The sequence below is a fragment of the Aspergillus luchuensis genome, chromosome 6 (genome assembly GCF_016861625.1).
Source record: "Aspergillus luchuensis IFO 4308 DNA, chromosome 6, nearly complete sequence".
NCBI classification, from domain to species: domain Eukaryota; kingdom Fungi; phylum Ascomycota; class Eurotiomycetes; order Eurotiales; family Aspergillaceae; genus Aspergillus; species Aspergillus luchuensis.
Window position 1 is genome coordinate 3,304,399 of NC_054854.1, and position 15,926 is coordinate 3,320,324.

At 52.3% G+C, this 15,926-nt stretch overlaps 7 protein-coding genes across 7 annotated transcripts; 2 read left to right on the forward strand and 5 right to left on the reverse strand.

Moving 5' to 3' along the window:
- Positions 1 to 702: 702 nt before the first annotated feature.
- On the reverse strand, positions 703 to 2,724 carry FUM1 (class II fumarate hydratase; the record flags this gene model as incomplete). The annotated part of the gene is made up of 6 exons (XM_041693352.1): positions 703 to 889; positions 949 to 1,966; positions 2,024 to 2,139; positions 2,232 to 2,269; positions 2,334 to 2,378; positions 2,485 to 2,724. 6 exons carry the CDS (start codon positions 2,722 to 2,724, stop codon positions 703 to 705), a joined length of 1,644 nt encoding a protein of 547 aa, XP_041546646.1.
- Positions 2,725 to 3,225: 501 nt separating this feature from the next.
- AKAW2_61149A (alpha/beta hydrolase) lies at positions 3,226 to 4,463 on the reverse strand (the record flags this gene model as incomplete). The annotated part of the gene is made up of 3 exons (XM_041693353.1): positions 3,226 to 3,483; positions 3,555 to 3,872; positions 3,936 to 4,463. The coding sequence occupies 3 exons, from the start codon at positions 4,461 to 4,463 to the stop codon at positions 3,226 to 3,228; spliced, it is 1,104 nt and encodes a 367-aa protein (XP_041546647.1).
- A 1,317-nt stretch (positions 4,464 to 5,780) lies between these two features.
- Positions 5,781 to 7,183, forward strand: AKAW2_61150S (putative aspartate transaminase; the record flags this gene model as incomplete). Its single annotated transcript, XM_041693354.1, has 3 exons — positions 5,781 to 6,857; positions 6,930 to 7,035; positions 7,119 to 7,183. 3 exons carry the CDS (start codon positions 5,781 to 5,783, stop codon positions 7,181 to 7,183), a joined length of 1,248 nt encoding a protein of 415 aa, XP_041546648.1.
- A 727-nt stretch (positions 7,184 to 7,910) lies between these two features.
- CHS5 (putative chitin biosynthesis protein (Chs5)) lies at positions 7,911 to 9,288 on the reverse strand (the record flags this gene model as incomplete). Its single annotated transcript, XM_041693355.1, has 2 exons — positions 7,911 to 9,092; positions 9,217 to 9,288. The coding sequence occupies 2 exons, from the start codon at positions 9,286 to 9,288 to the stop codon at positions 7,911 to 7,913; spliced, it is 1,254 nt and encodes a 417-aa protein (XP_041546649.1).
- Positions 9,289 to 9,802: 514 nt separating this feature from the next.
- AKAW2_61152A (uncharacterized protein) lies at positions 9,803 to 10,345 on the reverse strand (the record flags this gene model as incomplete). The annotated part of the gene is made up of 1 exon (XM_041693357.1): positions 9,803 to 10,345. The coding sequence occupies one exon, from the start codon at positions 10,343 to 10,345 to the stop codon at positions 9,803 to 9,805; it is 543 nt and encodes a 180-aa protein (XP_041546650.1).
- A 609-nt stretch (positions 10,346 to 10,954) lies between these two features.
- On the forward strand, positions 10,955 to 11,655 carry TIF11 (translation initiation complex factor eIF1A; the record flags this gene model as incomplete). The annotated part of the gene is made up of 2 exons (XM_041693358.1): positions 10,955 to 10,975; positions 11,227 to 11,655. The coding sequence occupies 2 exons, from the start codon at positions 10,955 to 10,957 to the stop codon at positions 11,653 to 11,655; spliced, it is 450 nt and encodes a 149-aa protein (XP_041546651.1).
- Positions 11,656 to 12,343: 688 nt separating this feature from the next.
- On the reverse strand, positions 12,344 to 15,677 carry AKAW2_61154A (ssDNA endodeoxyribonuclease RAD1; the record flags this gene model as incomplete). Its single annotated transcript, XM_041693359.1, has 8 exons — positions 12,344 to 13,261; positions 13,312 to 14,413; positions 14,464 to 14,940; positions 14,991 to 15,042; positions 15,099 to 15,169; positions 15,219 to 15,306; positions 15,378 to 15,555; positions 15,630 to 15,677. 8 exons carry the CDS (start codon positions 15,675 to 15,677, stop codon positions 12,344 to 12,346), a joined length of 2,934 nt encoding a protein of 977 aa, XP_041546652.1.
- Between the last annotated feature and the right edge of the window lie 249 nt (positions 15,678 to 15,926).

Sequence of the window (15,926 nt, forward strand, 5' to 3'; positions counted from 1 at the left end):
GTGGCGGGGTTCAATTGAGTGAGTGGTGAAAACGGAGGTGGATTGAAACGCTGGAATGAAGGATTTCTTCAGCGAGTGTGTCTGAACGAAAGACAGAGAGTTTTTTCAACGAAGGTGGGTATTTGAAAGGGGAAAGGGATGAGTAGGGAAGGGGAAAAAAAAAGAGACAAGTCAATCGAGTCAGTCGGTCAGTCGGTCATGGAAAAGAAAGGGCCAGGCGGAGGTAATAAACAAGCAGTAAGAAAGGGCCCACGGTTTGCCTGAAACACCAAACACTTTGAAAGTCCGCCCCTGACGACTTACTACTTACGGTTCTCTACTTACGGTTCTTTCCGATTGTATTGGCCAAGCTGATCTACCTTCAGAACCCTGATGGCGCAGCAACTTTACTACATCGTTAGTGTTCCTAATTTAAACACCACTTGACCGGTTCTCAGCAATCCACCGCCAGTCGTTGCTATCCGTGCATCTTGAACTATTCGATCGGTGGGCGGGACCGCTTTGGTGGTCCAAAAATAGCACACCCCGGGGTCAGCCCCGTCATCAGCCCGATCAAAAATCTATACTTCGTACAGCGAAGAGATCTATCCAAGCAATAAAGTTGAACATGAGAATAGTACAGTAGTATTCCTGAGTATACAAATATAGTCTTCGCTAGATGACTCCTCCAAGCTAAGCCAAAACATCTCTCCTGCTATACATCTATTTCTTCTCCTTGGGGCTCAGCATCAGCTCGGGACGGACGTGCTTGTCAAAGTCCTCCTCGCTCAGAGCCTTCAGCTCCATAGCACTCTGCTTCAGAGTGAGGCCCTTCTTGTGGGCGTTCTTGGCGACCTTGGAGGCCATGTCGTAGCCAATGACGGGGTTGAGGCAGGTGACCAGCATCAGACTACACCACCGTTAGCTGTCATCTTTACATGTATCTAATTTTGGAAGGGAAATACATACCTCTCGTGGAGGAGAGAGTTGATGCGGGGCTCGTTGGCCTCCAGACCGTGCACCAGGTTCTTCTCGAAGCTGGTCATACCATCGGCCAGGATGCGCACGCTGTGCAGCAGGTTGCGGATCATGAGGGGCTTGAACACGTTCAGCTCGAACTGACCGTTCATGCCACCGACGGTGGCAGCGACGTGGTTACCCATGACCTGGGAGCAGACCATGGTAAGGGACTCGCACTGAGTAGGGTTGACCTTGCCGGGCATGATGGAAGAACCGGGCTCGTTCTCGGGGAGGACGAGTTCACCGAGACCGCAGCGGGGACCGGATCCAAGGTAACGGATATCCTGGGCAATCTTGAACAGAGAGCAGGCCAGGGTGTTCAGAGCACCGGAAGCCTCGACAATCGAGTCGTGGGCAGCCAGAACCTCGAACTTGTTGGGGGCGGTCTTGAACTCAGTGCCGGTCAACTTGGTGACCTCAGCAGCAATAGCCTCGTCGAAGCCCTTGAAGGTGTTCAGACCGGTACCGACGGCGGTACCACCCTGAGCCAAGTAGCGGAGGTGGGGGATGCTAGTCTCGACACGCTCAATGTTGCGGTCGAGCTGAGCGACGTAGCCGGAGAACTCCTGGCCGAGGGTGAGAGGGGTGGCGTCCTGCAGGTGAGTACGACCGATCTTGATAATCTTGTCGAACTTCTCAACCTTGACCTGGAGGGCGTTGCGCAGGCTTCTCAGGGAAGGCAGGAGGGTGTTCTCCAGCTCCAGAACGGCGGCAATGTGCATGGCGGTGGGGAAAGAGTCGTTGGAGGAGGCGGACATGTTCACGTGGTCGTTGGGGTGGACGGGCTTCTTGGAGCCCTTCTCGCCGCCCAGGATCTCAATGGCGCGGTTGGAGATGACCTCGTTGGAGTTCATGTTGGACTGAGTACCGGAACCGGTCTGCCAGACGACGAGAGGGAAGTGGTCCATCAGCTTGCCCTCCGCAACCTCAGCGGCAGCCTGCTTGATGGCCTCACCGATCTTGGGGTCTATTTCCAGATGTTAACTTCGCGGAAGCTGTGCTGCCTTGATCGATAGCGGCTTACCGAGGCCGAACTTCATGTTCACTTCAGCAGCAGCACCCTTGAGGATACCGAAAGCCTTGACAACGGGCTCGGGCATGCGGTCCTGGGGCTGGTTGATGTCGAAGTTGCCCAGGGAGCTATTGTCGCACCGGTCAGCGTCTGCTCACTCCTCCACCGGTCGCATGTCCAGTTGCCAGTATGGCAGCGACTGTTGAGGTCGGGATCTTACCGCTGGGTCTGAGCACCCCAGTACTTGTCCGCGGGGACCTGGAGCAGAGATCCGTTAGCATTTCCAGTCTATTCGCATCGTCATCATGAGTGTAGCACATACCTGGATCTCACCGAAGGCATCGGTCTCAGTGCGGGTAGCCGAAGACTAAAACAATAACCGATTAGCAACGTCTCCCACTGGGAACAGTTCCCCCATGGCGAAGTCGTCATCCGCACGATAGATGCGATTCGATAGAAAGGGTAGAGCATACCATCTTGACGGTGGTACCGAAAGCTCTCTTGCTGGAGGTAGAAGTCAAGGACTGGAGACGGGGGAATTGTTGAACAGGTCGGCTATTGGAGCTCAGAAGACGACGGCAACTGAACGAGGCGGGGGTGAAAGCCACGGCAGTGCGGGCAACTGCGGGGGAGGCCGAAGCTCGAGATGCAGCATGTGTCAAGGAGGCCATCGAGCGCACCGCGGCTCGGGAAGTGTGGGCAGATGTCAACATGACGACCGGCTTTTGGTTCTATTCATCATCACGCGGTTAGTCAGTGTGGCTGACAGGCCAATGGTGCCATTTTTCTGGGGAACCACAATTCAAATCCTGTTGTGGATATGTGCGGAGTGTTGGTCGTACATTTTCTCTCTAAAATAAACAGAATAAAGGGACAGATCTAATGATATTCCAATTCTACCCAAAACCTGGGGGACGGCAAACAAACCACGCAGAAAACAAGGGAAGAAGAAGAGCAGCAGCAGCCGCGCATATTTAATCCACCCCAACTGTTTCCGATACCGCCTGCCGAAATCTCCCGGCCCGGTAATGTTCAGGACGCCGGTTACCCGTCTGCCACACCTTCGCTGTCCAGCCTGAATCGTATCATACGGTAAGGATTCTCGTCGGATAAACCATGATCCTCCTGCCTCTCCGCATCTCCATCTTCTTGTCTATCTGTTACTTGTACTGCACTCCATCTCCGATATCCCTTCAGCCGAACCAATTGGTTATTTACACAGTCAGTTCCCGCTTCATCGCTTCAATGACCTTCTCAATGTATATACGGCCGCTCTCCATGATGCCATTCAACATGGCAAACGTGTGGGGAGCTCCTGCCATACGCATCATCTCCACTCGACAACCGGCAGCTTTCAATTTGGCAGCGTAACCCTCCCCTTCGTCCCGCAGAGGATCCATTTCGGCGGTGAAGACCAACGCAGGTGCTAGTCCAGAAAAGTCAGGCGCAAACATGGGGGAGATCTTCCAGTCCTATAATCCACATCAGCATCTTGCAGTTTGAGTGCAGCTCTGGCTGCAGCAATTACTTCGGTGTTTCTCACCTCCTCTGAACGTGCTGGTCGGGGAACCCCCAAGAAGTGACGATGGAAATAGGCCATTCGTGCGACGGGAAGAGCTGCGGTGAACTCCATTTCTCTGTAGGACTCATAGGGACAGTTCTCCCGATCGAAGTCGCCATCCGGAGTGTAGCCGCTGTGTAGATCACATACGGGCACGTTCAGCACCTGCAGACGCAATGGAATGCCGGCATTACGGCAGAGATGAGCGACCACGGCCGACAGGTGGCCTCCGGCCGAACAACCTCCAACAGCCATTCGATCTGGATCAACATTGAACTCCTCTGCTTTCTGGGAGCGGATCTGCATGGGATGTCAGTTGGCATTGGTCATACCGGTCAATGTAGACAGGGAATAGTAGCTGACCCAATTGAAAGCGGCCCAGCAGTCGTCGACGGGGATTGGATACTTGTGCTCAGGAGCTAAACGGTAGTCGACATCAAACGCGACTAATTGCCCGTCCAGGCCATCGACGAGTGTCTTGCAGAAATCATGATCAACTGAGAGATCGCCAAACACCCAGCCTCCTCCGTGAAAGTTGACGTATGCAGCCCTCTTCTTGGCTTTGCCATGCTCATCCAATTTTGGGGCAGGCTCGAAGATACGAATGGTTATCTCGCCTCCTTCCACAGGACATGTCTGCTCCGTGATGCGGAAAATATCAGGTCCTTGAGCACGACCGTAGACGATGGCATACTTGGCAGGATTCTTGCGGAATTCCTCGATAGAAACCTCATGGGTATGTAGCCTCCCAGCATTGTATTTGTTGTAGTGTTCCACGTAGACCGGGTCGAACCGAGGTAGCAACTCCGACGGAATGCTGTTGTGAAGCGGTTGGAGAAGGACCCGGGGTCGTATCTCTCTCAAGGTCTTTTCGTCATTAAGAGCAGGCATAGTGGTGTCAGTCTATTCAATTATATCCACGAGACAGATTGATGCAAGGCAATGGTCAGAGAGAGGTGTCGCTCTGACCATGTCCTCTGATGAGGGACAGCCAACCCCTCACGACCCCTCATATGCTCGGCTCTCGATCCGTTATCAAGGTGTGGCCCGTTTGTGCAACCTTATTTCACGTGGTATACAAGCATCAATTGATACCATCCTCGTCTTTGAGTGTCAGACAGCAGGGAATGACCACTATAACGCCTGGTCTTCTGATGATTAGCTTCAATCGTTCTCGCGGAATATCCGCTCGGTTACTTTCGGATCCGACAGCGCTTTGGGGCAACCAGGCAATAGCCGGGTGTAGCCGTCTACTATAACTCCGTTGCTGTCCGTCAATCAAAATGACAGTAGCGATTGATAGTCTAATCTAGTTGGTGGTTAGTAGATGGTTAGTAGGGTAGCATTGGTGGTTAATCATTGTCTCATTGACTACGTAGAGTCGACTAACGGTCTATCCCACCCGGCAGCTGACTCGCATAGACAAAGCTAGTATGAATTCATCTGACATGGATCCTGCAGACAACAATTACGAACTGCGAATGCGCTAAGCAATGTGAGGCAGGAACACGAAATCCGGCCCCTCGGAGTTGGAAGGAGGATGACACGAGGAAGTGAGAGACGATAATATATCCTCCAACTTCCTCCGTCAGTTACTGCTCCAGGCACAACGCAGGAAGGGTCGCATTCCCCAATGTCTGGTTCGACCCACCACTGCGCCTCCTCAGGAACCTTTCAATTAGACAGACTTTGCCGTCATCGCATTTGCCGCATCGTCAGTGGCAAGAAACAAAAGCAAATCTCTTCGATCGACGTAGGCAGTTTGGGGATCGGGGGGAAATGAAGCAGCAGCAGCGGGTATTTAGTTGTGACGCCAACCCGCACGGCTGGCGTCGCGATGGGCGATATCGGCCAATCCTCACGGCTTCAATTCTTCATCCACGCCCTGACTCATTGCTCACACTGATCCACCCTCATTACTGAATTTAGCATACCCGTTCCTTTTTTACCCCCCTCCCTCAGTAAATATCCGCTCCTCGTGTTGCATCGCGACTAGATCTTATTACGCCCTCCACCCTCTTTGAATTCTTTCCCTCCTTTGCTCCACCTTTTCGCACCGCCGCTTCTCTATCGGAAAATCTTACCGATTGCCCCTCCTCCACTTTATATACCTTTTCAGGTCCTCTTCCTAAAATCTGAACTACTGGCTGCAATAACCTGAACATTTTTCCCAATCCCACTCCCACCACCACCACCACCACCACCACCATGACTGTCCTCAACCTGACTCCGCTACCGGCGGACGAGATCTTCGCCCTCAACCGCGAATACGCCAACGACACTTTCCCCGACAAAGTCAGTCTCGGTGTCGGTGTCTACCGCACTGACGATGGCAAGCCCTGGCCATTGCCCTCTGTCCGCAAGGCCGAGCAGCAATTGCTCGCCGAAGACAGCCCCTTCCGCCACGAATACACCGCGATTGAAGGCGACATCCCGTTCCTCGAGCTGGCTCGGGACCTGATGTTCGGCTTCGACTCCAAGAACCTTTGCGAGGAGCACAAGGCCCTGAAAGCCCGCATTGGCTCCGTCCAGTCCGTCGCCGGCACTGGCGCCAACCACCTGGGTGCTCTCTTCCTCGCTCACAAGATGAAGCCCAAGACTGTCTGGCTCTCCGACCCCTCCTGGGCCAACCACGTCACCATCTGGGACCTCGTCGGCGTCCCCCGCAAGACCTACCCTTACTACAAGCCCGAGACCCGCTCCTTCGACTTTGAGGGCATGATGTCCACCCTTGAATCCGACGCCCAAGAAGGCGATGTCATCCTTCTGCACGCCTGCGCGCACAACCCCACCGGTCTCGACCCCTCCAAGGAGCAATGGAAGGCCATTGCCGAGATCTGTGAGCGCAAGAAGATCTTCCCCTTCTTCGACTCCGCCTACCAGGGTTTCGCCTCCGGATCCGCCGACGAGGACGCCTGGGCCGTGCGCTACTTCCTCAACGAGAAGCCCCATATGGAGATGTGCGTTGCGCAGTCCTTCTCCAAGAACTTCGGTCTCTACGGCCAGCGTGTCGGCGCTTTCCACTACGTCGTCGCAGAGGGTTCCCAAAACCTGCGCGATCTCGTCGTCAACAACCTCTGCCACTTCATCCGCGGCGAGTTCTCCATGGGTCCTACTGGCGGTTGCTCCATCGTCAAGAAGGTCTTGACCAACGATGCCCTCACCACGCAATGGCACGATGATCTCAAGGTCATGAGCTCCCGTATCAAGGCCATGCGCGCTGCTCTGTACGATGAGCTCGTCCGTCTCGAGACCCCCGGGACCTGGAAGCACATCGTTGAACAGGTACATACCATTCCTCCTTCACCTTTTCCCCAGTCCCACAAACATATATACTAACCATGATTCCCCTCACAGAACGGCATGTTCTCCTACACCGGCCTCACCCCTACCCAGGTCCAAGCCCTGAAGGAGAAATACCACGTCTACCTCATCAAATCCGGCAGAGCTTCCATCAGCGGCTGTAAGCTTTCTCCCTTACCCCATCCCCCCCAATCTTAATCCCCACACGCACACCCACTAACCCTCTCTCTCCCCTCTCAACAGTGAGCCAGAAGAACGTCGCCTACGTCGCGAAGGCTTTCGACGACATTGTCCGCAACGTCAAATAAACCCATCAACCATAAAACCAGTTGTTCGGGTAATTGATTCATCTCTGCCCGAGGTACATACACTTTTCATAAGTTGCTTCAACAGAAAGAAGAAGGGAAAAATTTTTTCTTTACAGCAGATAGACTTACCTCACCTCACCTATTTACGAGGTTAACGTACGCCATGAATGATGGGATAACGTACTATATGCGAATGAGAGGATGACGACGATGTACAGATATTACATTTCGGGGCATTTTATTTTTCGGGGTTATTTTATTGCATGCATCTAGCTAGCATCTAGACTTTATGCGATGATAGAGCTAGAATTGATTGGGAATTAATGATACTTGTGCATGGTGCTACCTATTTGTCCTGTATTTGCTGTACAAAATACTACTTAATTCTATTATGATAACTGCCTTGATAGGGGATAGTGTGGGAAGGACAGCATACATGTTGTGGAGGGGTAGGCATAATGAAGATACAATATAAAATATAGTATAATAAAATAAGAAAGAAACGTAACATACACCGGCCCTGTGACATCATCTTTCCGCCCGTGTTGAAGAAAGGAATATAACAAAATGAACTCGTGCGATAAAGGGTCGTGGTAGGGGTGGGGGAAGAGGGCTAATGTATCGGATATACACTCATGACGCTAGTCAACTTGAATCGTAGATGAAGAAATGAAAAGAGGAAGAGGGGGAGGAGCAGGAGCGGTCGTCTACTACCGGGGGCACGTCATTACAGAGGGACTTCATTAAAGTCCCCTTCTCCTCCCTCCTTTGATTTGCGCTCTTTGGCATTTGATGAGTCGTCCTTCTCTTTCTCTTCCTCTGCTGGCTCTTGCGTGTCCTCTTCAGTCTTCTCTTCCTCGTCCTTACCCTCACCCTCGCTCTCGCTCTCGTCCTTCTCTGGCGGAGGTGGCGGTGTCTCATGATCGCCATTCTGCTCGGCAGTTTCATCCTCCTCTTCATCCTTCGGAGGTGGAGGGGGCGGCGACTCTGTGCTCTCGTCCGATCCCACCTCCTTCTCTTCCGCGATGGGCTGGCCGGTCATCTCAGCTCCCGGGAACGGCGTAACCGGGGGCTCAAGGTTCTGCTCATCTTCCTGCCCCGTCTGCCGTGAGGAGGTCTGAGCCTGCGCAGCTGGGGGCGCCAGATTCGAGGTGGCGGTAGAAACCGTTCGTTGGTGCTGAGTAGAGCTGTGAATCGGGCCCAGCTGTCTTGCCTTGGGATCAGCATTCAGGTAATACCCACGAACACTAACAATAGTGCCCTCAGCCTCGCAAGCATCCACCCATTCCGGAACAACCACGGGGATGTTCATCTCAACGGCCTTCTCCCAGAGCGGACCCCTCCCCTCGGTACAGACAAAGTGGGTGGTATCAATGCGGACCGAGTCGATCAGCTTTCCACCGATGCGATCCAACGCAGCTGCAAGAGCATCCTTCTGTTGTGGGGGGAGGATGCCCGCCGTCACTGTGATACCGGAGAGATCTGTCATCTTGTGCGTGCGGCAGGTCAACTTCTCCGACTGGTAAGTGCCGGCGGTAGTGCGCAGGACGAGGTGGAACGTGTATTCGGTGTGAATGGCTAGACCGCTAATCTTGGTGCTTCGCGTCTCAAGCGGACGGGGAATGGACCCGGCTTTGGAGCCATTGCGATACAGGGAGAGTGACTTCAGGGATGCGGTGGCTAGGTCAATAGGGTCCCATTCCAGGACGAGGGAAGTTTGGGTTGCGTTGCGGAGACGGAGAACCGGGGGTGTGGGGGTCTTGATGCCATAGGTATTGAGGATACGTTTTTGGAGCGACTGGAAGTTTGCGGCACTGGCGGATTCGGCTGCGTGGTTGCGCGCGACGGTGATGTCGACGATACTACCGGACGTGATGTTGCTGGGGAGAAGGACGGAGGGGAATTCGATCTGGGGCGGGTTAGTTGAGTGTCAGGGCTACTCGAAGCGCAGAGTGGATTATTTGGAGGAGATATTGAGCAGGCTCGTGCGTCAATCGCTCGCTGTAAGTGCGTGGGTATGGAATCAAACTGACCAGTCTGTTGTCCTGGGTCAAGAGTACGGCGACTCCTGCGTCTACCTTGCCGACTGTCAAGGAGACCAGCATATTGGGAACAGGTAGCGGATATCAGGGATGGCGCATCAAAGAGAAAACAAATTCGTGACGTCTGGCAACGTCGATTCGTGAGTAGGTGGCCTGTGGATCCTGAAAGGGAAGGAAGAGTTGATCGCAAGAGGAAAGTGAGGTTGTTGTTGTCTTCTTCAGGCTGAATGAAGATCGGCCGGTAGCGACAGGCGCCAAGGAGGCTCGGCCGCGTGGTCTCTGGCCCGCGATAACTACATGGATGCTTCTTCATTCCATCCAAAGAACTATCCCGTGATAATGTGATATGGGAATTTAACAAATTTCCATTCTCCCCTCTCGTTCATCTTATCTTTGTTGAGAAAATTATGCATGAATGAGAGGAAATCGCTGCATGTCTTGCGTGGCACATCGCAAGGGGGCTAAGTATATTTCCCGTCTGCTCATCCACTGATGTTGTACATATATACAATGACGGACCCGAACCGGTGTCCAGAACTAACCTACAGTAGTAGTATGAAGAAGAAGTCGGCCAAGGCTATAACGATGTCTCATTCCCTTTATCATCACGAGCATCCACTGCCTTCTTTTGCTTTTTGGCCGGCTTAGGAGCTGCATCTTTCGTCGTCTTCAAATGATTTACCAAAGCACTCACTCCAGCATCCATCTCCTTTCGCAATACCTCGAAAGGCTCCCGCAAGATATCCGCATGAAGCAATAGGTCAACACGCCCCTTCAGATTCTTTCCATTCCCCCCTTTCCCATTAGAGTCACCTAGCAGTTCCTGCCCTGCTTTTCGACCGTCCGCATCAAACCCATGGTCTTTCAACGCTAGCCGGAATGCCATCCGGGCTCGTCGGCTACACCACGACCGAACCACACGCTTCATCCTCACGGACATCAGATGCGATGGATTTACCATCCACCAGAGTGTGCTTTTGTCGCGGGTGGCATACATGTGTGTGATTTTAGGCTGGAGAGGGTGGACATCTGCGTTTAAGTACCGGGAGGCGACATGGGACGGTTTGTAGTTTGGAAAGTATCGCATTATGAACGATTTGTGACTCCTTAGTGTCTTCATGATGGATGTGGGTTGCAGGCCTCGGAGGCAAGTCAATTGACTCCGTATATAGTACAATAATGATAGAATAGATGGTAGGACGCTAGCTGGATGCTTGGTATATTAGCACTAAGTAGTATGATGCGCCTATCGCCGGATCGGAACAGAAAAAGGCCAGCCCTTCCAGCAGCGAGCGATATGTATCTATCTCAACATATTGTAAGCAACGGAACTGATAAACAATTCACAAGAAGTGGAATACGAACCAAGAATGAGCACATTCAATTCTCTAGCGAGCCAAAAAGTTATCCCAGCATTCGGGGATGCTTCGGCGGTCCCCTGATTCTGCCACCGGGCGGTGGCTTCATGACGACAATGATTGGCGAACCCCTTGTGGCAAGCCTCAGGCGCAAATCAGGCCGCCACGCCACCCACCCACCATGGATGACATAAGCCAACGAAAAGCCTCGCAAAACATGAAGCGCCGGCCTCTCGCTTGCCTCCGCCTTCCTCGTCTTTCCCCCCACTTCCACTCTTCTGGTCCTCAGGGACATCTATTTAAATCTCCCCTTACCCGGACATCTCCTATCGCATCGAGTGAAAGACCACCGCGGTTAGCGAGATCCCAATATGCCCAAGAACAAGGGAAAGGTGAGTTCGTGCTGCATCCCACCCGGGTACCCCGCCTTACAGATTTTCGCTTTGTTTTACGCTTGACTCTGGTGCCCACCTCATGCCACCATATCCCACCTCAACGACACATTTCCAGTCAGGAAGATGTGGGATATGGAAGGCATAGAGGCTGCCATATTCAGAGAGCATCGGAGAACGAAGCGAAACTGCGCCACACGTCTATACACATGTCTAGGACTGTTTTTGCTAACGTATCTGCAACCAAACAGGGCGGTAAGAACCGTCGTCGTGGAAAGAACGAGAACGACAACGAGAAGCGTGAGCTCGTCTTCAAGGAAGAGGGTCAGGAGTATGCGCAGGTCGTGAAGATGCTTGGTAACGGCCGTCTCGAGGCACTCTGCTTCGATGGCGAGAAGCGTCTCGCTCACATCCGTGGCAAGCTCCGCAAGAAGGTCTGGATCAACCAGGGTGACATTATCCTTCTCTCGCTGCGTGACTACCAAGACGAAAAGGGCGACGTCATCATGAAGTACACCGCCGACGAGGCCAGAAGTCTCAAGGCCTACGGCGAGTTGCCCGAACACGCCAAGATCAACGAGACCGACACCTACGGCCACGAGGGCTTCGAGGACAATGTCGAGTTCGACGAGGACCGCGAGAGCGAAGACGAGAAGGAGATCGATGTCGACGAGCTCTAAATGTCCCTTTCAGGGGCACGATCTCATATCCCTGCCGGAGCGACTGGGTTCGGTTCTGTTTTTTCTCGACTCGTCAAAACTCTTGTTTTCTTCAAAAAACCTTCATGGGAAGAATCTCCCCCGAGTATTCTTCTGAAAAAAGCTGTTACTTGCTTTGAAAGGAAAGAAATCGGACGGCTTGTGCATCCTGTCTGTGTATGTGCTAGTCGAGATTTTCCCGTGAAGGTATCTCGAGTAAAGGAATCAGGGCGGCAGCACCTTCCGGCTCCGCATAGGCGCGTTCTGCCTTTGCTGCGCCCGGTGCGGCTCCGTGTAATTCGGGGTATGGATCAGTAACAGGGGTTATGCCGGGGAATGTTCTTTATGATGCAGGATCATCGGTTTTCTGGACATATTCATGTTCCATCATGAGGGCGTTCTTGGGTTAGCTACAGAAGGATGGCTTACTGCGTACGAGAAGGCTGCACGGTCTGGCGTGTGAGCGATTCTTGTGTATGCTCCCTGTTTTTTTTATTCGTTATTCCTTTTCATTACGCTTCTTCGTTTTCGACAAAACTGGATGATAGATTTATGAAAGGGTCACGAATATGAATATACAACCAACCTATACTCCTTTGTAGAATTGAGTAGCTTCGTATCTCTAGCTTCTCGTAGTATTCAACAATATCGAATATATACAACCATCATCTCAACTCTCAAACACACTTTTACGAAAGAACCCCACTATCTTCCGAGCCGTTTCTATCCCAACCAACGGATCCAACTGCTCCACGCTCATATTCGCAATCTCTTGAATATTCTCCGTCTCCACAATCAACCGCTCAAGGACATTAGGATTAACACCCGGAACCGCCCGAAGCATATCCTGAGGCAAGAGGTTAAAGACCCGATGCTCGATCCCCGCCGCAGCCATAATATCGCCGGAGTGCGATGACGCCGCAATATCCATGTCTAGCCCAGTCTGAACGGCCCGAATCGGATCCGGCTCCGGGTTGTTCTTCTTCAGCTCGGCGAAGATCTCTGCGGTTTGGTAGGGGGAAGAGGACCAGATGATCTTGAGCCGGGGGAAGGTGAGAGTTAGGAGAACGAGTAAGTGCTGGGCGGATTTGGGGCTAGATGGGTTGACGAGGGAGCTGTTTGCGGATAGGGTGCTTGTGCCGGAGGAAGAGAAACCGAAGTCGGTGAGAAAGGTTGTGCCGGGGGTGGTTGCGGAGGCGAAGGCGTCGAAGGTGAAGGATTTGTTTTCATCGAATTCGATAAGAAGAAGGGGGTTCTTGTAGTGTTGGAGCATGGTTTCTGCTTGGTTGTAGAGACGGCCGTTCCGTAAGGAGGATATCAGATCGCGGACTGATTTGCGTTCTACGCAGATGTCGGGCGTGAGGATGTAGTCGCCCACTGTGAGTTGGCATGGGACGACAATCATGTTGTTGCCATGTAGGAGGGATGGAAGGGCGCTTCTGAACTCGCGTACATCTATCACGACTCGTGGTGGTGATGCTGTTGCGGCTAGTCGGCCGCCTCCTGCAATACGGGTGTTCACAGTGCGAAGGAACTGTTCTTGAGGGTCTACTTGACTCTTGTCATGTGTGATGGTGACGGCCATGTTCTGTTGGCTCGGATTAGTGGAAGGAGGGAAGCACAGGGAAGGAGTCTTACGCTTTTCTCTTTGATGAGCTTTGTGAACGAGTCTTTCTCTCGCCGTACGGCGCTCAAGTAGCGCTGTTCTTCAACAGATCCCCCGTAGTAGATGAAATAAACGCGTACGTCCCTCCCAACATGGGAGCTGCGGTAGACCTCGACTCGTCGAATGAATGCAGGGTCTGGCTCGTACATGATGATGTACCGAGGCCGAACCTCCTCCAGAATATGCTCATCCATATCACCGTCGTAAGGGTGTATGATAACCAAGTCATCCATATCGTACAATTCGTAGTAATCGTCCATATCTTCCAAATCATCGATGATAACCTCCTCTTTTTGGGTCTCTTCGACCTCAGTAGGCTGGATTTCATCTAGAAGTGCCGACACCTGGGCCGGAGGTTCAATATCTACTTGGATACCGCTGTTGGGCGCGCGTGCTGGGACGGATGGAGTGCCTCCTCCTCGGACTCGGCGCCGCTTGTTCATTGGGGCTCTCCCTTGATTCAGAGAACCAGGTGAATTCACCGCAGGCGACTGGGAACCGTCACCCGCGGGGTTTGACGAAAAGTTCTTGCTAACATTAGACAAGGATAACTTCCAGTCCATATAATCCCGCAGCCTTCGGCGCATCATCACTTCAGCGGAACCCTTTTTCTCGTGGATGGCATCACCTGGATCCAATGTATCCCTTGTCTCCTGCTTCTTGCTACTCACGTTGGCATGCATTGTGCCCATGTACTCGCGAAGTTGCCGACAGGTCCGTTGGTCACTGCACATGATCAGGACAGTACTGTTGGACTCGTCCACCTTGACTGGATTGAGATATGCGTCCGTTTCAATTTCTTGCAGGACCTCCGCTACGACTTCCCATTTTGGCTGTTCTTCCAGAACGGGCTGGAGTGTGGTAGGTAAAGACGTGGATGATGAGCGAACTACATCGTTGCTGATTCGCCCCTGATATACTCTTGATCTCGCGGTCTGGAAAAGCACATCGGCTGCGTCGAGGAACAGCCATGGTGAATAGCTATGTTTCGTGGACCCAGGAGGCGGAGTATGTGCTGTGACAATCGTATCAAGATATTTGAGGAATGAGACGGCGTCATAGGTGAGCAAAGCACTAAGATTAGGTCAACTCATGAAGCACAGCATAGAGATGGGTGATCGCACTGGAGAATTGCCCTAAGATCTGATAAATCACTGACGATCTGTCTGGTCCGGAAGCTCACACGGTGCCATATGGGATCCAGTTGGCGCCTAATTGCAATATCGAAAGACCTATGTAAAGCACTGTCGAGGGTCCAGTCTGCCATGTCAAGTCCAGTGTTCGCTTTCTTTAGCTCTCCTATACAAATCTCCACGCACTCAAGGACGGCGTTCTGTATCTCGCGCATCTTATCACTCATCGGGACTTCAAGTTCGATCACCTCCGCTTTTCGATGGCCCTCGAGAGCCTCCGCGACGGTGACATGGAAGCGTGGCCATAACGAGGTCTTGCGAAGGAAGAGGTTGCGCAGGGAATTCGCCAAAGGGGCAAATCCGGTCGTGAATGGTTCCGGGGAGTCAGAGAAGGCCTTTAAGAATCCACGTTTGTTGTGCTCTCGATATGCCCGGATAATGAAGGCTTCAATAGACGTTGCCACAATCCTGGCTGTTCTTAGTATGTCATCTCTAGAAGCACAGATATAGTTGCTTACTTATCAGCATGAAGCACGATCATGCCAGTGACCTTCTCAGGGTCGAGCAGCTCTAGAGCGGGTTAGGAGGGTCAACCGTCGCAAAACAGCAGTAGGGTCGTCACTAACTCGACAGAAAGTCAACTATTAGTATCCTGGATGTTACACTCAGGATACCACCTTCGGAATAGATCTTCTCGCTGGACTGGCATTAGCATAGAAGGTCATGAATGATGCATGAGGACATACCGCATCGGAACCGTGGCCCTGTCCGTATTGATCACCTTGAGCCCCCTGGCAAGAGGGGTTTTGCTGATAGCATAGTGCTCAGCCAATGCTGACAGAGATCAGCATCATTATGCTTCAACATAACCCACCAGTAAACTGTCCGAGTCGCAGCAAACGTACCTTCTCCAATCCATTCATTTTCGCGGTCATCTGCGCCAACAACAAGCACCAAATTGTTCCCTGCAGCATCATAGAAATGTAGCAAATTCGTCACCAGGCGTAAGAGGCCAAGGCCCCGAGCAAGAATCACCAACTCATCCTCCGAGCGCAGTTCGGTGAAGATGTCCTGCTGGTATTGCTGGAATTGATTCTGTCAGCAATCCCATAGATGTCTCGCAATGAGCACACAATGTAGAACCGTAAAGTACTCACCAAGGGCAAGGACAGCTTCACCGGTACATTGGGGCGTTCAGGTGGCATGAGGAGCCTCTTGACGCGAAGGAGTCATCTTCCTTCGCGATGAGAGCGACCAAAGCGAGCGCGTGATCACGTGGGGTATGATGTAATGACGCTTTACTGGAGCACCAGCAGCAACCAACTACTGCGTGGAACATTCTACGAAGAGAACAGACTATATTTATATATATAATTTCACGGTAAGTGTGGTCAGCACTGAATGGGGTGTTGAAGTTGTGGCTTTCCAAGTCCATGTGTGGTAATAATCGTACA